Source organism: Microcaecilia unicolor, chromosome 2 (assembly GCF_901765095.1).
Source record: "Microcaecilia unicolor chromosome 2, aMicUni1.1, whole genome shotgun sequence".
Classification (NCBI taxonomy): domain Eukaryota; kingdom Metazoa; phylum Chordata; class Amphibia; order Gymnophiona; family Siphonopidae; genus Microcaecilia; species Microcaecilia unicolor.
Genome location: NC_044032.1, coordinates 220420421 through 220442627, shown reverse-complemented (window position 1 = coordinate 220442627; position 22207 = coordinate 220420421). Strand labels below are relative to the sequence as shown.

The 22207-nt window shown below is 42.9% G+C and overlaps 1 protein-coding gene across 1 annotated transcript in view; it reads left to right on the top strand.

Annotated features, from left to right (window-relative positions):
* The window catches only part of VPS13A (vacuolar protein sorting 13 homolog A), a 556982-nt gene that overhangs the window by 39072 nt on the left and 495703 nt on the right, over positions 1-22207 (top strand). The window contains exon 3 of the mRNA XM_030193720.1: positions 1431-1473. Coding sequence (XP_030049580.1) covers positions 1431-1473 — 43 coding nt within the window. The remainder of the gene's footprint in view (positions 1-1430; positions 1474-22207) is intronic.

Sequence of the window (22207 nt, the reverse complement as noted above, 5' to 3'; positions counted from 1 at the left end):
CAGGGCAGGGGCGTAGCCAGACCTCGGCGGGAGGGGGGGGGGGGCAGAGCCCGATGGGGGGGGGGGGGCATTGTTTAGCTGCCTCCCCCCCGCCGCCGCAACAGCAACCCCCCCGCCCCGCATCAGGTACCTTGTTTGCTGGCAGGGATCCCCCCTCCAGCCAAAGAGTCTTCTTCAGCGCTGGTCGACTCCGGCGCCTTCGTTGTGTGATCATCTGTTTCTGACGCCTTATGTCCTGCACCGTGCATGTAGCCCCGTGCAGGATGTAAGGCATCAGAAACAGATGATCACACAACGAAAGAGCTGAAGGAAGACTCTTCAGCTGGCGTGAATTGGGGACCCCCGCCCACCCGCCCACAAACAAGGTACCTGATGATGCGGGGGGGGGGGGTCAAATGTAGAGGGGGGCAGGGCGTAACCTGTGGGGGCCCAGGCCCCCGTGGCCCCACGTAGCTACGCCCCTACATCAGGGAGAAGCCTGAGTTAGTGATCATGTTAAGATAAATGCCTAGATAAAAAAGTGGATGAAGTTAGGACACCAGAAATGCTATTCTACCTTATTTTCTGTTATCTGGGCACCGGTCTGAATATTGGCTGGTAACAATGCAAGGCTGAACATTCAATCACAGTGCCTGGATTAGGTCCAGCATTGAATATCCAGGCCACGTTCTGCCTGTGGCAGTAAGGCCCCAGTGCTCAAAAGTAAACGCAGGCACTAGAGGCCATTAATGCTGTACTAGTGCCTGCATTTACCTGCGCAGAATGCTCAGAGGGGTCTTGTGCGGGAAACGAGCATGCCAGGCATTAGCGTAGATAGTGTGCAAATGTAGTCAAGCCTCACGTAAATGAGGTCATTTTGTATTCCTCCGGTTTTGATTGCTTTTGGAGGCAAAGGGAGCCTGTGTAAACCCTTAAAGCCTCCATGCTAGCAAAAGTGCCCAGTGAAAGCACACATTGGTGTGTGTTTTCTGTGTCTAAATATGTGTCCAAACTAAAAATAAAAAACGCTTTATGTTTAGTCTGCAGAAAACAGCATGCTTCACATTCGGGTTTTACCGGGCGCATGCGCACAGGAGCAGAGCTTACTGTGGAACTCTTCTGCGCATGCGTTAAGCACAATCTTCTCAAGCCAAAGCACCATCCTTCCAAACTCCACAATGCGTAATGCTATGAGTACACCTGTATTTGCATCTCATTAGTGTTGAGCATTAGGGTGGTGTTCTTCTGGCCTGTTCCGGTGGTATTTTTTGGCACTATTCAGAACAGCGCTGGAGGTTTGAGCATTGGGGCCTCGATGCCATGACAGTCGACTGCTGTGTGCTGAGTATTAGCCCACATGTTAACTCTTTCATCCTTTACCATACATCTTTTGCAAAATGTTTACATTAAAGCTTAGAATGATTTACTAAGATCAAATGCTTTCTTTGCAGAGTCAACTGGATGTGCCATTTAAAGTAAAAGCAGGTCACATAGGTGAGTTGTAATTTTAAAACTCTTGGTCAAGTTACTGCAGTTTTATGAAAGGTTGTTCCAGTACAGACATTTTGCAGTTCCTGTTGTAGTTGTTCCTCATCTGTTTGTGTTAGTACACACATTTGCTGAAAGTTACTGGTAGCATTAGGTCTAAGAAGAATTTGAAAAACAGAATCTTAAGGGTACCTATGAAGGATGATCATTCCCTGCATGCCAAATTTTAATTATAAATGTAAAACTTATGGTACTTGTAATGCATGAAAGCTTAACCAGTATAACCATGGATATATCAGATCAAGATTGACACAGGGACTAAGTTTGTCCCCACCCCCTCCCAGAGGGCTCTGTCCTCAACTGCACAAGCCTCGGACACTTATTATTTACATTTAAATATTTTTATTAAAGTATAAAAAGGAACATTCCATCATGTAGCTTCCCACTGTTCCAGAACCCATGGGATAGTTGTGTCCACCAACCAGCAGCTGGAGATAGAGAACTGAAAACTGAGCTGAGACATCTCTGTTGGCATCCAGTCCAGCTCCTCAGTATTTTCTGTCTCTAGCAGGTAGATGGATACACTTTTCAGCCTCTGGTTCTGAGTGCTTTGCTCCTTGTCCAGTTGGTCAACTGGTCCCCAGTTGAGCTTTGTGGGTTGCTTGAGACTGCAGAGTCATTTCTGGAGATCTTCAGATCCCTACCTTTGGTGCCCCACAAACGTTCTTCCCACCCTTCACCTCTCCCCAGTTTTTTTGTGGAGCTCTCCTTTTCCAGCACAACAACCTTAAAAAAAAATAAAAAAAAAAATAAAAAGCTTACCTGAGACAGACTATCAGTCCTGAGCCTTTCTCATCTGTGATAAGACTTATGGAGACTATGAGCTTAGGGGGAGCAGCCCGTAGTTGTAAGTCCAACTAATTAGAACCACTTGGAAGGCAGCAAGTTCTGCTTGGTGCAAGGGAGAGATCCTGACTCACCGTTTGGGACACTTTGTGCTGTTCTTGTGACAGTTGGGGTGAATGGGACCCACCAGCCAGCGTTGGGGCATTGCAGTGTGTGCAATCTGTGAATCCCGCGGGATGTGGGGGAACTGGTCGACAGCAAGCATATCTTTGGATCTGGTGCAGCATCCGACTAGGTCTTTGGGCTCTCTGGGAAGAGCTATGGTTCGCCTCTACCCATTCAGGAGGAGAAAATTAAATTGCAGCTTCCCAGAGTGGACTGAGACTCCCTGGTTATGGCAATCACTAAGAAGACCACTTTGCTGTGGAAGGGGGATTTGCCCTAAAAGATCTACAGGATAGGAAGCTAGAAGACTCACTGAAACAAGCCTTTGAAATGGTCTCCTTGGACGTTCAAGTGACAGTGTGTAGCTTGTTCATGGAAGAGCGTTCTTGAAGTGACATCAACAGTAGGCAACACAAGACGGGTGCCATAATGCCCAGCTGGAAGTGGGGTTGGCCTGCTTGACGGATGCTATTTATGACATAATATGGGTTACAATCCGCAGTATGTCTTTGGCTGTTACGGCACATCAGCAGCTCTAGTTGCGGCATTGTGCAGTGGATGCAGCATCAAAGTCCTGTCTAGTTAAACTGCCCTTCTGGGCAAGTGGCTGTTTGGAAAAGATTTCAATAACTTGGTGAAAGAACTGGAGGAAACAAAGCCACAGTGGTTGCTGGTGGATAAGCCGAAAGCCTTTTCAGGGGGCTCTCAGTCTTGATTTCAATACAGCAAACTGTATTGCCCTGGGTGTCAATGATAAGGTCAGAAGTCTCACTTTCAGGCACACCAATGTTCCTTTCGTGTGGACAGGAAGTTTACATTCCACCTAAATCTGTGGAGGATCAACAAAATTTGGATCAAAATAGTCCATCTCTTGATGTGTCTTTTGTGTTGAGTTTTCGGACATGGAGGCAACAGTGGTATCAACTTTGCTTGCTATTGTAGTTTTAGCGCCAGATAGGAATTGGTAGATGAGAATGTTCAAGAATAAATACTTTTTTTGTGGGGGGGGGGCTTTAAAATTCAGATTTTCCAGGATATTTCAAGAGACAGTCTGAAGCGAACTCGGCAATTCCATTGTTAAAACCAGGTGTACTTCAGATTGGCAGATTGGTGCTAATTTTACTTGCGATGTCCTTGTAGATACCAGTCTGTTAAGTATATGTTTTTGAACCTTCTCATCTTGCAGCTTTTCTTGCAATGAAACGGGTCATGGGAGTTTAGATGTTGTTCTTGTGATTAGTTAGCTCTATTTAAACCATGTTGGAATCCTGTTATCACGCTGGGTATATTCTTTAATTTTGTTTTCTTTGTGACATTATTCCACTATCCGTAGTCTTGGATCTATTAATGTGGACTTGAGTTTAACCTCGTATATCAATTATTTTTTAGATTAAAATGTGATTTTTTTTTTGCTATTATGTTGGAAGTTTTACTTTTCTGTACAAGTTATTTACTTGATTGTAATAATTTAAAATAGTGATAAAAAGTGAATTAAGTAAATAAAACTGCGAACATCCATTTTCATTCTTTTGGAGGAGGGATTTTCACAGATGTGATACTCTGGGAATGTAGTGGAGGATTTTGAGTTGTTGATGTTGATGGACTCAAGCTTTCCATTTGGATCTGGTTTTGGTACAACCTTCTCAAAGATTCAGTTGCCTGTTTGTTTACATCGTCTGGGAAGATAATTGGATTGTCTTTCAGACATGGGTGTAGAAGAGTACTAACACTGTGTAGTGGATGAACAGGAAAATAGTGTCAAGGGTTGGAAATGATCCTTGATGCCAGAAACAGTGGATGAATCTGTTGCAGTAACAGCAAGATGCTTTGAGCAGCTGTGCATGTGATGGAAGGATATTGCAGATGGTAGGAGTCTGATCAGCAGACAGGACTCTTTCTGCCACATCAAAGACAGACAAGACACAAATGATGTCATTTAACAGTGCTTAATTTAAATCCAAAAGTAGCTTCTGCAGTTTTTTTTTATATCAGTGTTAAGTTTTTATATGTTTGGGGGGGGGGGGGGGGGAGTGGCCAAAATGGCGGCATAAGCTTTTGCTGGTCAGTATCTGTTTTCCTTCTTCTGGTATTTGCTTCTTTTCCTGGATCCTTATGCTGTGTACAAAGAGAGAAGGGATAGTTGAAGGTGCTCACTCTTCGGCGACCACCTCCTCACCGGTCCAACAGAGATTGGAGTGGTATACCGTCAAGCCTCCACAGAATGTGCCAAACAGTGTGGGTGAAGGAGCGCCCACTTTACTGGTGCTGGATGCGTTGTTGACTCTGCTGGCTGTCGACCCTCCACTATGTCCGGCGGATGTAAGGGATATGACTGCGGTGTGTCTGGAGGTGGAAGTTGCTGACTTGGAGCGCTGCATTGAAGGGGCCAAACGTGGTGAGATATCTGCTGTGTTTGAGGGCTTTGGAGCTGTGCAAGACTTGGCAGTATCCATGGTGGAGACTGGAGAATATCTGAAAAGCCCTGTAAAGGCTCGATTCAAAGTTGCAATATCTACTCAAGAGGTGGCTAACCTTGTGGGCAAAGTAGACTCTTTATCCCTTTCTTTGGAGACTGGATGGAGTCCTCTGTGCAAGTTAAGCATGTACTATTAGAGGTTAAAGATCTTAAGGAAACCATGGCTGCTGTTTTGAAGGGTAAGGTTTTGATCCACTGCAAGATTGAACAGATTGAGAACTTTGATAGGAGACTTAATCTTTGTGTGTTGAAGTTTCCTAAAGCTTTGGGCATATCTCCTCTTGAACTTTTAAAGAAATTTTTGGTTGAGAATTTAAAGTTACCTATAGAAGCTTTTCCTCTTTTTAATAGTTTATTATTTATCTAATGCCCTTAATAAAATAGAGAAGATGGCAGGGAGCCAATTACAATCACAAGGACGACATTAAGGATTTGTCTTCTATACTAGAAGGTTCAGTTTCTGAAATATCTGAAAGATCTACATTGCTTAGTTGTTGCAAAATAACTCTCCTCTCGTGTGTCTGGGCAAAAAAAAAACCTTTATTTGGGAGTCAATCCCCTTCTTATATACTCTATGAATATTCATGGATATTACATGTATTATCATTACTATTGGTTACATTTTGCTTACACAACCATGATCATGCATTGCTTACAAGAACAACTCTACATGAACAGCTCGTGAACCTGCTCAGGAATGTACAAACATCACCTGCTATTCTGCTACTTTCTCAGGAAAGAACAAAAACATCACATGCTAGATTCTCAGGAATATACAAAACATCATCTGCTGCCTGTATCCAAATACATTCTATCTACATCTCCACCTTTTTTTTTTTTTTTTTTTTTTTTTTAATGAAATCTCCGTGGTGTGCCAGCTGGAGATGGAGGTGGAGATGTTTGTAATAGCTTATAAACATATTGAGCAGAGTGACGTGTTGGAGCGAATGGACGAGGAAAACATAAAGAAAAAAGGTTAGGAATGCATTGTATACAACAGCAAAAAATAGTGAAAACAAAAATACCAATGACTAAATACTGGATAATAGGGCGGAGCCAGGTCCAAGGGATCCATTGCCACAATTGATCCCATACATCAGAGAGTAGGTTATTATGAATAGTAATATGAGTAGTTAAATTCCGTAGGAAAGCTAATTGTTTGTCAATGGCCTTTGAATTGTCAGATAAATTAAAACAGCACATGTCCTGAAACTCTTCGCAACCATGATGGTTAAGTAATAAAAGATAATCAATGGCTGCTCGATTTTGTAAAACTCCATGACGTAATTGCTGTTGCTCAGCATTAAGTAAACTAATAGCAGTGGAGGTTGCATTGATTGATTTAATTGCCCAACAGGCTAATTCACGAATATTTTTTGCATTTGCCGCTGCCAATGCAGGGACACCTATTAATGAAAATGCAAGTGCCAGATATTCAGTTTGACTCAGAAATTTAACATTATCATTGCAATTGGCAGCAAGGGTCATACGCTTGGATCGCATATGTGAGGAGTTAGAAAATAAAATATGTTTACTGGGAAGTACCATAGTGAGTCGACTTAGACAGCATGTAGTACCATCAGATATATTAGCTGGAATATAATTAAAGGTATACATTCCACATGACCAAAACCAGCCAGGGGGTAAATGAGTAAATTTATAAATATATGAAACATTTTCGTAGGAGCTACAATTAACAAAGTTGGTCCAAAATTAACACAATTTGATCGGGTACAATTAACCATACGAGCACATGTCATATTGATACTAGCTATTTGATTGGTTCTCACATGCATTGCCAAAGTAGGCGGCAACAGGGTTTGTGTTCCCCAATTATGGTATTCATAAGAAGCATTTCGATAGGATGAATTAACAGGAAGCTGTGAATAAAACCAAGTATCATTTTGCATATCTTTAGGATCATGACATACTGGAATCAGGCAAGTTGCCAAAACTTCTCCAACTGCCTTTTGATGAGAAAGACAGAAATCAGTTGGTTCAGTGAAATTGCAAACGCTTCCCAAATATTTTTTGTGGGAAGTAATTGTGACTGTCCACAAGGTATGTACAAACAACAACACAGTAGAAGCAATGTAATGGAATTAGCATTAAGCGCTGCAATAATAGCCACTACGAAGTTATCATCAGTCTTTTCAATATGAGCTTTTTCTAAAGTCTCTGTAGCTTGTTGACTCAAGGCTTTAATTTGTCCCCAAGTAACAGGAGCATTAGGTTGACGAGTCACTGACCGTTTGCGTGTTTGCATCTGCGGTCCTTGAAGGGTGAGTGTGAAATTGGGAATTGGGTTGTGAAGACCTTGATGCCACGACATGAGGTTTCACCCACTTTGCTGGAATCCACACCGGGCCAGAATCTGTTTGAACAGCAGCGTAACCACGACCCCAGGTAAGGAGAGGCACAGGGGAACTCCACTGATCAGAAGGTAGTTGTCGGTATATGACCAAAGGACGAGATAAAGGTGGGGCAGGAGTACGAAAATGTTGTTCAAATCTGGAAGAAAAAGTTTTTGTAGCAGGATTATTGATGAGATTGAGATGATTCAGTGTGTAAAGGATTTGTGCTAAGCATTCATCAATGCTTACTCTATGACGGAGAATACCGTCTTTTTTTGTAGTCAGATTACTTAAAGCAGTTTTCAGTGTGCGATTAGCACGTTCAACAATAGCTTGACCAGTGGAGTTATAGGGGATACCAAAAAGGTGCTCAATATGCCAGAGGGTCAGGAACTCCTGTAAGGAGGTGGAAGTATAAGCAGGGGCATTGTCTGTCTTGAGAGTTTTAGGAACACCCATGACCGCAAAAGCTTGGAGAAGATGAGAGCGGACATGAGATGTAGTTTCCCCTTTTTGTGCAGTGACCCACAAAAATCCAGAATGAGTATCAACAACCACATGAAGCTTAGACCATTGACCAAAAGGGGGAAAGTGAGTAACGTCCATTTGCCAGAGGCTATTAACTTCCAGACCACGAGGATTAACTCCAGGAAAAAAGGTAGTAGGAGCTGAAAAGGAACATTGTGGACAATTTTTGATAATAGCTCTAGCTTCTTCTAAAGAAATTTGAAACTGGCGAGCTAGGCTAGGTGCATTTTGATGATGAAGTTCATGACTGCAGTGTGCTGTGGAGAAAAAATGAAGATGGCGATCCGCTCGAGCATTCCCTTCAGACAGACCACCAGGAAAAGGTTGATGACTGCGGATATGACCTATAAAGAGAGAAGAAAGGCGATTCTCCAAGTAACCTTGGAGGGTTAACAGTAAAGCATAAAAAGAGGCATCCATTTTGAATGATACATAACTGTCGGGCATGCGACGGACAAGATTAGCACAATATTGACTGTCAACAATAAGATTCAGTGGTTGATCTGAAAATAAAGAAAGAGCCAGGATGATGGCAGCAAGCTCTGAACGTTGAGCAGAGGTTTGTGGAGAGGTAAATTTGACGTGCCATTTGTTCAGATTGTACCAAGTAACCACCCCACGAGTGGGACTACCATCTGTAAAGACGGTGAGAGCAGTAGGGAGTGGACGTAAAGAAATGGGATCATGAAGAGTGATTGGCAAAATGGATGTGCCCTGTATGCGAGGGTCTTTAGGATAGTGGCAATCTATAATACCAACATAAGTGGCTAAAATAAATTGCAAGTCGTCGGAGAACTGAATCATTTTTTTCCCACTGCCACAAAGAATGAGGAATGATGAGTTTAAGAATGTCGAAACCAGTCATGAATGTTGCTCGCTCTCGAGCTTTAGTAATCAGCAAGGCTAGTTGCTGGGGCCATTGTGTAATAGTAGAATGGAGAGTATTCTGTAAATAGACCCATTCTATCAATTTCGGAGGAGTTGTATCTTGATATAAGACACCAAACGGTTGTCGGTGGGTGGGGTCTTTGAGAACGCAAAAACAAAAAAGGGCAAATGCATCTCGTCTATCTGTCCATTTTGTTTGTAAGATTTGATCCAATTGTGACAGAATTGTTTGTTGCGATGCAGTGAGTGTAATTAATTCAGCAGGTGTTTTATGACCTTTTAATGCGAGAAACAGGGGTTGTAAAAATTCTGTAGGAAGTTTCAAGTAGGGACGTAACCAATTGAGATTTCCTAAAATCTCTTGTAATTGATGTAATGTCGTGGGAGACTGTAAATTGAGATGAGGAGCGACAGGTTGGGCTGCAGCTTTAGTCATACGGAAACCTAGATATAAATAGGGTTCCTTTTCTTGAACCTTCTCTGAGGCAATTGTTAATCCTGAGGAGGCCAAGATAGAAATTAAAGTAGATTTCCAAGAAGGGGGAAGAGTTATCCCTGCAATTAGTATATCATCCATATAATGATATACCAAAAGTTGAGGGAAATAGGCACGAAATGGTTGCAAGGCTTGATGAACATAGTATTGACAAATAGTGGGTGAATTTAACATTCCCTGGGGCAAAACTTTCCAACAATACCTAGTAGTAGGGTGTGCATTATTGTAAACAGGTACAGTAAAAGCAAAGTATTTATAATCTTTTTCCTGGAGAGGAATTGAAAAAAAACAATCCTTCAGATCTATAATAGCTAATTGATAATCATAAGGAATCAAATTAGGATTTGGAATACCACATTGTAACGGGCCCATTGGTTCTAAAATCGCATTAATAGCTCGTAGGTCATGTAAAAATCTCCATTTTCCGGATTTTTTCTTGATCACAAATACCGGAGTATTATATGGAGAATTGGTAGGCTCAATGTGATTTAATTGTAATTGTTCTTCCACCAATTGATGTAAAATCAACAGTTTTTCTCTGGTAATCGGCCACTGCTCTACCCAAACAGGTTTGTCAGTTTTCCATTCCAAAGGAAGAGAAAAAGACATATTTATGAACTGTTAATCAGGTAGGATCAATGATGCATCTAATTGTTCCAAAAGGTCACGACCCCATAAATTAAAGGGTACTTGTAAAATACAGGGCTTAATATGTCCTAGAACCTTGGTATCGTTAGGATATGTAATAGATAACCATTGAGAACTTTGGGAGGCTGACTGAGTTCCCCCTATTCCTGTCACATGTGAAGTATCTTCAATGGGCCATTCCACAGGCCATTGTTTATAAGCTATGACAGAAACATCCGCCCCGGTATCTAATATACCAACAAAGGGCTTTTGTTGCAATAAAAATTGAGCAGTGGGTCGTGCATTAGAAACCGGTTTTAAAACTGCACTTACCTGTCGCGTAGATCCAAAGCCCCCTGTACGAGAGACAGTAGAAGGAATAGGTGCTGTAAAATATGGTAAAATAATTAATTGTGCCCACGAGTCCCCGGGAGAAATTGTTAAAGGTGATGAGGACCATACTTGAATTTTAACAATGCCTGTGTAATCAGCATCAATAACTCCAGGGATAACATGAATACCTGCCTTCGATGCAGAGGAGCGAGGTAATACTAAACCTACAGTAGCCGCTGGAATGGGTCCTTTAAAGGTAGTATTATATACCAAAACTTCATGAGGTAAGATGGCAGTTTTACATTCCGCTGCAATAAGGTCAATTCCTGCACTACCTTGTGTAGCAGTAGTACTATGAGCAAAAGACCCTTGCACTCCCTTGGACCGAGGTTAGGAGTTAACCCGGAGCAAAGTTTTTTGGGGGTGGCGGTGTGGAATTAATTGGATTAGAGCGACATTGATTGGCCCAATGATATCCTTTTTGACATCGAGGACATTTTCGAGAAGGTCGAGAAGGTCCTTTTGCAAAGTTGGCACCCCCTCCTGGGGCTCTACACTGAGCTCGAAAATGTCCTGGTTTCTTACAATTAAAACACGTCCCCTGTGGCTTATTACCTTTTTGTATAGCTCCTGCTAACAAATTCATAGAATAACCATGAGTCCCCACATCTGCACATGCGCTCAATAAATCTGCTAAAGTAATTCCTGGGCGATGAGCTACAGTCTGCAATGCCTTTTTGCAATCTGAATTTGCATTTTCTTGGGCTAATTTAATCAATAACTCTGTTTGCGCATCAAGATTATCAATTTGCCTAGTTACAGCTTCCTGCAATCGATTAACAAATTGAAGGTAAGATTCGGTTGCACCCTGTTTAATTGATGCAAAAGATTTTGTTGGTTTATTCCCTTCTGGTGTTCTTTTAAATGCTCGCAAGATACAAGTGCCTATGGCTTGAAAACAGGTATCGTTTTGTTGAATTTGCATATCAAGGGTTGAAAATGGTCCCGATCCATAAATTTGATCAGGCACCAAATTAGTCCCAGTGATAAGTTGTGCTGCTTGCTTATATTCATTATCCCACACTACATATTGCGCAGGAGTTAACAGCATACGGAAAAGGTCTTTCCAATCTTTTGGAGTCATTAAGTAACCGTTACTAATCCCTTCTATCATGCCTTGAACAAATGAACTTTTTAAACCTGATTCTACGATAGCTCTACGTAATTCTCTCAAAACTTGATAAGGTAGAGCAGTCCATTCTGCATGATGTGTTTCGTTCCCTGCCTCTATTGTTGTAGTTCTAGTAACTGGGTATAAATTAGGATTAGGTTCCGAATTATCCCATAGATCATCGTTCCAAATGAATTCACCATTTTTTCGTGCTTGCTGTATACCTAATTGAATTAAACTAGGTCGTTCTACGCTCTTTGGTGTTTTGGTAATAATAACGCTATCATTAGCGTTGTTGTTTTGGATATTTTCAATTGTTTATTAGGGGTAGTAGTAGTAAAGTCAGGAGTTTTGTTTTGCTCTTCCCTTCCCATATCGGTGGCCAGCCGACAAGAAGGAGGAGAAGGTGTAGGTCCAAGAGTCGCGGGAGGTAAAAGAGACCAGGTCTTGCCTGGCAATTTGTTGGATATATTTTCGTTAGTAATGCCTGTCAATCCAGAAGAGAGAATTACTATAGTAGAATATATCTCTCTCCAAGTCAATAATATAGGAGTCGAAACTCTAGGCTCTAAACGAAACTGCTGCCCTATCTTTTCCCATGTTTGAGGATCGAATGATCCCTTCTCTGGATACCAGGGACATTGACAAACTATTTCCTCAATTAAACGCTCTATATCTTTAAGAGTTATTGGATTTCGGGAGGAACCATATCTTTGCGTTATAGTATATAGCTCCTGTGCATGTTGTTTATGTGATGATGTTAAATTTCCCCCCATACTTACAGTGTTCCGTAGAAGGAATGGCGCGCTGACTGTTCCAGTCGTAGTAAGTACGTCACGTTTTCACCGATCACGTCGGGGATCACCAGATGTTGCAAAATAACTCTCCTCTCGTGTGTCTGGGCAAAAAAAAAACCTTTATTTGGAGTCAATCCCCTTCTTATATACTCTATGAATATTCATGGATATTACATGTATTATCATTACTATTGGTTACATTTTGCTTACACAACCATGATCATGCATTGCTTACAAGAACAACTCTACATGAACAGCTCGTGAACCTGCTCAGGAATGTACAAACATCACCTGCTATTCTGCTACTTTCTCAGGAAAGAACAAAAACATCACATGCTAGATTCTCAGGAATATACAAAACATCATCTGCTGCCTGTATCCAAATACATTCTATCTACACTTAGTCTCATTTTTTTTTAGCAGGATTTCAATGTGATAATGAGATATTTTCAGAATCTACAAACTCCAGTTCTGCGGTTAAAGGATCTGGATATATCCAGACTAGCCATTGAGCCCGTGTAAATGGGCTAGTTTTGGAATTGGGGGTGGTCCAAGCCCCCCCCCCCCGAGGTCGCTGCTGCTCAGCCCCCCCCCGGCCCGAGCACTGTCTGTTATTGAACTTACATCGCACCACGCAGACGCAGCAGGCACATCAGCAAAGCTGCCGTCGGGACAGGCTTCCTTCTCTGCCTGTGTCCCGCCCTCATGTGACGTAACGCGGCGAGGGCGGGACACAGGCAGAGAAGGAAGCCTGTCCCGACAGCAGCTTTGCTGATGTGCCTGCTGCGTCTGCGTGGTGTGATGTAAGTTCAATAAGAAAGACAGTGCTTGGCCGGGTGGAGGGGCGGCGACTCCGGGTGGGGGGAGCGGTAGCAGTGACCTCGGGGGGGGGGGAGGGCGGAGCGGTTGCGAGTACGTCTGCGGCATGCGCAGTAGAGACTTCCCGCTCTGTCCCGCCCCCCTCATCACGTATTGATGCAGGGGCGGGGCAGTGAGGGAAGTCTCGACTGCGCATTTGCGAGTGAGTACAACACTCGCCTTTTATATGTTTGATGTAACTAAATCAACACCAGAAAGGAGGGAAATATTTCTGGTTATGAGGGAATAAACAAAGCAAATGGGGGCTTCATTTCTTTTGTCTTATCCATGTAAATGTCAAGTGTGCTGTTTGGGGATTAAGTATGTCTTCTGTCCCCTGAAACAATTAAGAGCTTTTATGGTCTTGAAGAAGATCTGCAATGGTATTGTGACATCTAATAATTAGCTGGCTTATTATTATAAGTGGGTTGAATCATGTTAAGCCTATTTTCCTAATTAGTTAAATTCTTTTATTTCTCCTTTATATTCTTTTCCCACTCTCCCACGTGATAGTGATTTAATGAAGAGGTTAATTTGTATTTTACTTACTGGATGATATACCAGTATTTCTGGAACAAGTGGTTATCCTTGGGTTTATTGTTTGAAACTTTATAAATAATTTTTATATATATTGATACTAGCATTTTATAGATGCTATTCCATCTAGTTGAAAAAGCCTATTTAAGGCTAGTCTCAGGCTTTTAGAGAATGATATGGGGACAAAGTTTGCCCCTATCCCTTCAGGCTCTATCCCCATCTTCATCCCCATCCACATATCCTTCTCTACACTGGAGAATCCTGAGGAAAGTTTCCGTACATCCCGTAACGTCAGCGGTAGTTATGCTGGCATGACATAAGAGAAATTGGTCAAATATTTTATCAGGTATGCTTTTGATTAGTGTTTGTATTGTATTTGTCATTTTTGTTATACTGTCAATCACCAACCACCATTATGGAGGTTTATAGAACCAGGCTAAAACAGAAAACCAAGAAATGCTACTGAACAGTGGGAAAAACCACAAAAAAAAGGAGGGGAATTCATAGGTCAATTATAATTCCATAAGGACAAAAAAAAAATCAAACCTAGTATACTCTTGCTGGAATTATGCATGTTTGTGCAGAATCTGTGCTCCTAGACTAGATGGCTGGCTTCCCAGCCGTGTCCCCCCCCCCACCCCACGAGCTTCGGTGGGCCCTCCCCAAATCGCGGCAGAGGCAGGCTGGCTGACTCCCCTGCCACCCTTCCAAGCCTACCTGGTCTAGTGGCTTCATCGGGGCAGGAAAGAGCCCTATGCTTTCCTGCCCACTGCTGCCGCTCTGTGGCTCGTGCCGCCACTTTTTCAAAATGGCCTCCGAGACTTCAAGCGGTAATCTTGTGCGACTACCTCAGGCAGTCTCGGCGGCCATTTGAAAAAGAGCGGCAGCAACAGGCCGGGCATGAAAGAGTGGGGTCCTTTTCTGCCCCAAAGAAGTATTCTCATGCAGCCTCTATCTCATGGGTGAGTGCAGGGGCGGGCTGAAAAAAAATATTGATGGCCTGTGGGTGCAGGCAGAGAGGGCGCTGTTTAAAAAAAATGCTATATATGGTGGGTGGATGGGGTTGTAAGAAAAAAAAAAGTGGATGCTATGTGTGTATGTATGTGAGAGGGAGGGGGCTGTAAAGGTGGATTCTATATGTGTGTGGGAGGGGACTGGAAAATATACATGATATATGTGTAGAGGGGGCTGTAATATTGGTTAAATTATGACAAACTTGTAGAATTTTGAACTTTTTTGTGCGGTGATTTTTTTTTTGGCGCACAATTCTGGCGGGAGTACTAGTAGAACACAGGGTAGAAGGGAAAGCTTGCAACACTGGCAAGAGTCAACTAATAATGGATATGATTAAAACATCAAGAAGATAATCAGCTTGCAATAGGATTAAAGTTGGAAGAGATGCACAAATAACATTTCTTTAGGCAACCTTAATCTTGGGTGAGAAGACTTACTGGAGATCCAAGGGAAATGAGTTCCACAAAGAGGGAGCCAAGTAACAGAAAGCTGTGAAATGCCAAGATAGAACTTCGGCATGCTGCAGTGAATTCATGGTCAGCCTTAAGATAAGGATGCCAAATGCTCTTCTGCTAGAAAGAAAAATTGAAGACAGATTAAAGACCATATCGCCTATCCAAACCATACAAGCTTATATCCTGCTAATACCTTTGTTCAAAGCAGGTAACAAAGCAAGGCAAACCAGTCTGCCTATCCATACAGTTTACTATTCCTAACTCTCCTGTAGAGATCCTGTGTACTTGTCCCACCAGGGGGCCGTTCCACACATTCAGCACCCTTTCCATGAAGTATTTTCTGAGGTTACTCCCAAATCTGTCCCCTTTCACCTTCATCCTATGTTTGGGGGGGGGGGGGGATGACAAAATTCTCCACACCCAATCTCCAAGGGGGGGGGGGGGGGGGGCCTCGCATGGTGGCAGCAGCGCTGGCAGCCCAGCAAGCCTCTTCCTGTCAGTGCCTGTCTCCTGCTCTTACTTGCTAGGACCCAGATGATTGCATTAACACGATATCACGTTAATGCAGTCATCTGGGTCCTGGCACGCAGAAGACATAGACCAAGGAGGTTGGATGAAACATCTTTGCGACAGACCAAGGGTGGAGAAGGAGGAGCAGTCAGAATGACACAGCTGGTAAGTGGGCCGGCACACGTGTCCAGAGTGTGTGTGTGTGTGGGGGGGGGGGGGGGGGGGGCGTGAGGTGTGAATGTGGGGGGCATCACAAGTGTGGAGGGGTGTGCGCATGGTGGCCTAGGTGGGAGGAGGGGGAAGCGGCCCTGCCTATGTTCCCTCATTCCACAGCTTCCTTTCAATTGAAAGACTAGGTAACTTGTAAGTAAGCAAAAGTGGTTCTGTCTCTGCATTGTTAGAGAAAGGAATTCCTCTTGAGTCAACTTAAGTCAATGAGTTCTGTTCAAAGTTGGCATGTATTGAGGACCAGAATGCGCCTCCTCTCGTCAAGCTAGCAGAGAATAAGACTAAAGCCACTGATTGACTGGGACATATGTCAGTTTGCCTTATAAAATCCACTGTTGTGGATGTAAGAACTGACCAGTAAGCTTTTCAAAATACTATACTTTTCATTCATCCAGGTAAGCATTGTTGCCTTCACTTGTTCACAAAATATTTTTTTATACAGCATGGCAGTTTTCCTCTTGCACCTTTGGGCTACCAGAAGTCTGAGTCTCTTGTCTGACACTGAATCTTCAATAACAACTTTTGGTTCTGGTTTACATCTTGTTCAGTAGTATTCAAAGTGAGTTATATTCACATATGTTAGGTGTCTCCCCTGTCCCCAGAGGGCTTGCAGTTGGTATGGAAGGCCGTGTAAGGTTAAGTGATGTCTCAAAGCTCACAAGGAATGTCGTTGGGATTTGAATTCAGTGGAGAAGGTTAGATAGTGGGGTTCCCCAGGGGTTTTTGCTGGGACCGCTGTTCTTTAACACATTTATAAATGATCTAGAGATGGGAATAACTAATGAGGTAATTTTGCTGATGACACAAAGTTATTCATAAAAGTTGTTAAATCACAAGAGGATTGTGAAAAATTACAAGAGGACCTTACGAGACTGAGAGGCTGGGCATCCAAATGACAGATGACGTTTAATGTGACCAAGTGCAAAGTGATTCATGTGGGAAAGAGGAACCTGAATTATAGCTACGTGATGCAAGTTTCTTCATTAGGAGTCACCGACCAGGAAAGGGATCTAGGTGTCATCGTTGATAGTTGAAACCCTCTGCTCAGTGTGCAACGGTGGCTAAGAAAGGAAAGTTAGGTATTATTAGGAAAGGAATGGAAAACAAAAATGAGAACATTATAATGCCTTTGTATCGCTCCATGGTGCGACCACACCTTGAATACTGTGTGCAATTCTGGTCACTGCATCTCAAAAAAGATATAGTGGAATTAGAAAAAGTACAGAGAAGTACGACGAAAATGATAAAGGGGATGGGATGACTGCCCTATGAGGAAAGGCTAAAGCAACTAGGGCTCTTCAGCTTGGAGAAAAGATGGCTGAGGGGAGATAGGATAGAGGTCTATAAAATAGTGAGTGAAGTGGAATGAGTAGATGTGAATCGCTTGTTTACTCTTTCCAAAAATACTAGGACTAGGGGGCATGCAATGAAGCTACAAAGTAGTAAATTATTAGGATATATTTACCACCTTTTTGAAGGAATTCACTCAAGGCGTTGTACATCAAGACTAAGTCAAACATAAGCAATAGACAATTACAACAGTAAAAATATTCAAACAATAATACAAAGTATGACATAATATGCTACATTATAATGCCAACATAATACACAAAAAAACATTTTAATAGCATAGGGTGTAAGCAGAATTGGAGCATATAGATAGATAGAGTAACAGGAGTAAGAAAATAAGGGACTAGTTAAAGAGAGTTGCAAATGAGGTCAGAAAGGTGCTTTACATTATCTTGGGTAGGAGTGAATAAACTTGTCCTGCTATAATATGTATAGCTGGTGTCATTTACTTTTCCGTTAAAGGCCTGGTTGAAGAGCCAAGCTTTCACCTGCTTCCTGAAGTAGAGTCTTGTGTTGGGAAGCCTTTCAGGAAGTGCATTCCAGAGCGTGGGGGCTACTCCAGAGAAGGCTCGCTTGCGGGTATCACATCGTGTGATGCCCTTTGGAGAGGGTGTGATTAGGGAACTCCTTGGGATGACCTTGGTGAACTTAAAGGTGTGTAGAGTGAGATCCTGTTTTCAAATACTCTGAGCCATTTCCTTTAACGGCCTTGAAGATCAAACAGAGTTTTAAATTTGGCTCTGTATTGTACTGGTAGCCAGTGACGTTAATGTGAAAATGGTGTGATGTCACATCGCTTACAACTTTCTATTAGTCTTGCTGCAGCATTCTAAATCAGTTGGAGCTGATGCAAGGCCTTTGTAGTCAGACCAGCATAGAGTGCATTACAATAATCCAGTCTTGGTGTTATTATGGCATGCACATCAATGTAAGGAGACGGGCAGCGCAGTTGTCACAAGTGATAGAAGCTGCTCTTGAACAATTTCTTGGATTTGGAGGATCAGAGTAAGTGTTGAATCGAGCTGTATGCCAAGGTTCTTGACTTGTGATTTGAGGGGGATTTCGTATTTCCCGAAAAAGATTTTGATGTCAGGTATGTCCCTACTTGTGTTAGAGACCCATAGAAGCTCAGTTTTACTTGGGTTCAGGCAATATTTATTGTTTTTAGCACATTCTTGAATTGATGGTGGTGATGAGGTGCTGCCAAGCACTATGGACTGTTGCCTGTCATAAGATCTGAACCAGGCACATACTGTTCCATTGATACTTGTTTCTGCCAGTCGTTCTAGCATAATATTGTGATCCACAGTGTCAAAACCTGCTCAGAAATCTAGCAGTACTAACGCTGAGGCAAATCCCCTGTCTTGGTTTCTTTGAAGACCTAGTTAGGGGTACAAGGATTATTTCTGTTCCATAACCGGGTCTGAATCCAGATTGACATGGATAGAGCCAGTTTCTCTTTTCTAGCCAATCACTGAGTTGATCACAGACTGTTCTAAAAGCTTCCCTAATAATGGGTTGTTGGATACTGGCCGGTAATTTTCAAGTTTGTCTCGGTCAAGGTTGTTCTTCTTTGGCAAGGGATGCACCACTGCCCTTTTTAATGCTATTGGCAGTTGCCTATTAGAAAGAGAGGAGTTCACAAATTTTGTGGCACCTTCTATGAGGCCCCTGCTTGCCTGGTGCACTATTCTTGATGGGCAGGGGTTGAGGGAGCAGGTAGTTGGTCAAAGATTTCTTAGGATTTTGTCAAGGCCCTTCTTTGTTATTGGCTTAAGAGTCCCATATGTCTGTGTCAGAAGGGTGCGAGTTTGTGCGCTTTAGGTTAGCTGATTGGAGACTGGGTGGGACTGCCTGTAAACCCTGGCAGAGACTTTTAATTTTGTTGGCAAAGTATGCAGCAAAGTCATTGCAGTTCTGTTGTGGGGGTTTCAGTAGGCTGTATTGAACAAGGTACTTGGTTGAATTGGCAGCCTGGTGGTACTTTGTCATGTGATTCCTACAGTTTAGCCTGTCCTCATCCAGGCGAGATTTACACCATCTCCTTTCCAGTTTCTGTCCTTCGCACTTAAGGTCCGAAGTCCTGGAGAAAACCAAGGTGAGCGTTTGTGAGTGGGGCATAAGACCTTTTTTATTGGTGCCATTTTCTCTAAGGTCTTAGCTAGGTGTGTATTCCAAATATCAACCTGTTCTGACACTGTAGTTGTCTTATCCATATGTGGATAGTCCAAGGTCTCTAGGATATTCTCAGTAGTCAGTTTTTTCTTGTCTCTGATCTCTTTCCAAACTCTGGAAGGTGCCATTTGTTCCAGGTGGTCACTTAGGGAGATCTTAATTAGAAAGTGGTCTGTCCATGATAGGGGTGTTATCTCAATACTGCTAATCCCGGTATTCTGAGATATCAACCCCTTTGTAGAATACCAAGTATAGTATGTGACCCTTTTCATGGGTTGGCGAATTGATCACCTGTATGAATCCTAGTGCTATCGTCGTGTCCAGGAACACAGCTGTGGTGTATCTGGGGTTTCATTGTGTAGATTGAAATCTCCCATGATCACCTTCCTAGGGTAATTCAGGGTCACTTCTTGCATGGATAATGTGTTACAAGGTGATCGGTATACCATGAGCACCCAGATTGGTTTTTAGCTGGATTAAAAGAGATTCTGATTCATTTAGCTGGGGGATGGCGATTCTGCGCATTTTGATTGTATCTTGAATCAAGACTGCTACCCTTCCACCCCGTCTTCCTGGTCTTGGTTATGTTGGATATTGAAACCTGTTGGGCATAGTTCAGCCAGTGGTAAACCCTCGCTTACAGCTAGCCAGGTTTCACTTATTTCTTAAGATGTCAAGATGCTGTTCATGGATGACATCATTTCTCTGCAGCTGATCTAGCATTCACTAGTCCTATAGTTCCCAAGGGTGGTCTAGGGGTGCTGGGGGTAGCTTTGGTATGGTAATGAGGTGATCTTTTAAGTACTGCTATGTAGATGTTTGACCTCATGTAGTTTTGTCTTCTTTTTGTTTGGTGGGGGTTATAGTTTCCTCTCCTACACACTACTGGGATCCCCGAGCTCTCTTGATTGGAGAAAATATTTCTTCACTCAATGTATAATTAAACCCTGCAATTTATTGCCAGAGAGTGTGGTAAATGCAGTTAGCTTAGCATGGTTTAAAAAGATTTGGATAACTTCCTAAAAGAAAAGCCCATAAGCCATTATTAAGATTAACTTGGGGAAAATATACTGCTTATTTCTGGGATAAGCAGCATAAAATGTATTGTACTGTTTTGGGATCTTGCCAGGTACTTAGATTGGCCACTGTTGAAAACAGGATGCTGGGCTTGATGGACCTTCGGTCTGTCCCAGTATGGCAACACTTTAAATAAAAAACACCAACAAAAAAACCCCTCTAGCTTCCTTGGTTCTCATCCCATTGCTCTAGGCTGCTACTCCTCTTCTGCTAACTTCACAAAGTCTGTCTCTCCCCATCCCCCCCTTTTTTCCCCCCCAATATCCCATTCCCAATCGGCCAATTTAGCTAACTTTGACCCTGTGAGATCTTTAGGTGTTGAGACTCCTTTTGCCCCTCAGAGCATTTTCAGACCTGAGTGACTCAAGGAGCATAATAAGCCTGGTATGGGAATCCAGTCCAAGTCTCTTGTATAGCAGTGCACAGCCCTATTACAGCCACCAGGTTAGTTCACACAAATCTGTAGACAACATGGGGGTGGGGTGGGGAATTCTCAATCCATATATGTATTGATTGTACAATATTGCATGCCTCTTACAAAAAATATGTAATGTTCACAGTACCAGAAAAGGTATGCAGGCAGCCAGTCTAATGTAGATGCTCTAAATTCCTTTTAGAAAGTCTATTTTCGTCAGTTCTTGGGGCTGAAGATAGATGAATCAGATTATATGAGCCGGAAATTTTATGGTGATTCACTCTACAGTAATTTTTATAACCAGCCATGCTGAAAACATGCACAAACTTTTGTTTATTTACTAGTAAAAAAGGCCCGTTTCTGACACAAATGAAACGGGCGCTAACAAAGTTTTCCTCGGCTCCTCTGCAGCCACCCATGTCCAGCGACCCTCCTCTTCCCCTGCAGCCAGCCATGTCCAGCGACCTTCCTCTCCCCCTGCGCCCACTGCAGCCATCCATGTCCAGCGACCCTCCTCTCCCCTGCCCCCCCGCCCCCCCTCCAGCCACCCATGTCCAGCGACCTTCCTCTCTCCCCTGCCCCCCATCCAGCCACTCATGTCCAGTGACCCTCCTCTCTCCCCTGCCCCCCTTCCAGCCATCCATGTCCAGTGACCCTCCTCTGGACATGGATCAGCTGTGAGGCATGTTCCCCCCCCGCCCCCCGGGTTCTGAAGTTGACATCATAATGGCTACGGTGATATCAGCCTGATCTACGGAGCCTAGCAGACCAACTCGGAATGAGCCACGGTCCAGGCAAGTCAGAACGTTGGAGGTGAGAATTATTATATAGGATGCGTCATAATGGGTCTAGTGACATCAGGGCTTCGGAGCCCATCTGTGAAGAAAGTTTTGGACACAGGCAGGCAGAGGCATAGAATGTTGGAGGTGAGAATTAGTATATAGGATTTTTTAAAAACAATGTGGACTTTTCAGGATTTTTTTTAAAGTAAAAGAGTGTGTCCTTTTCATTTTGGAAAAGTTTTTCAGGAAAAGTACCCACACACATTTTACACCTGGTCAATTGTGCAAATATATATTTTTTAAAGTATGCCTGTAGTTCTAAACCCCATTCCCGGGAATATCATTCCCACAGCAGTTAACAGTATGTATGAATTGGCATTACAAATATAACATTGCTTGCATATAAGGTGGGCAGCTTTTATTAAAGCTTTTTTACCCAATGGTAAAGAACTATTTTTGAAAATTCCTGAGCAGCAGGTTGCTGTGGTGCCTAGAAACTGCATTGTGCCCCTTATTGTTTTTTGTTTTGTTTTGTTATTATTGTATTGGCCATTAGTGAACAGGGGCACTCCTGCTGTCTGCACTACATATCTCTGTTTCCATATCATCAAGCTGATCAATCCATAGACTGGTGGGTTGTGTCCATCTACCAGCAGGT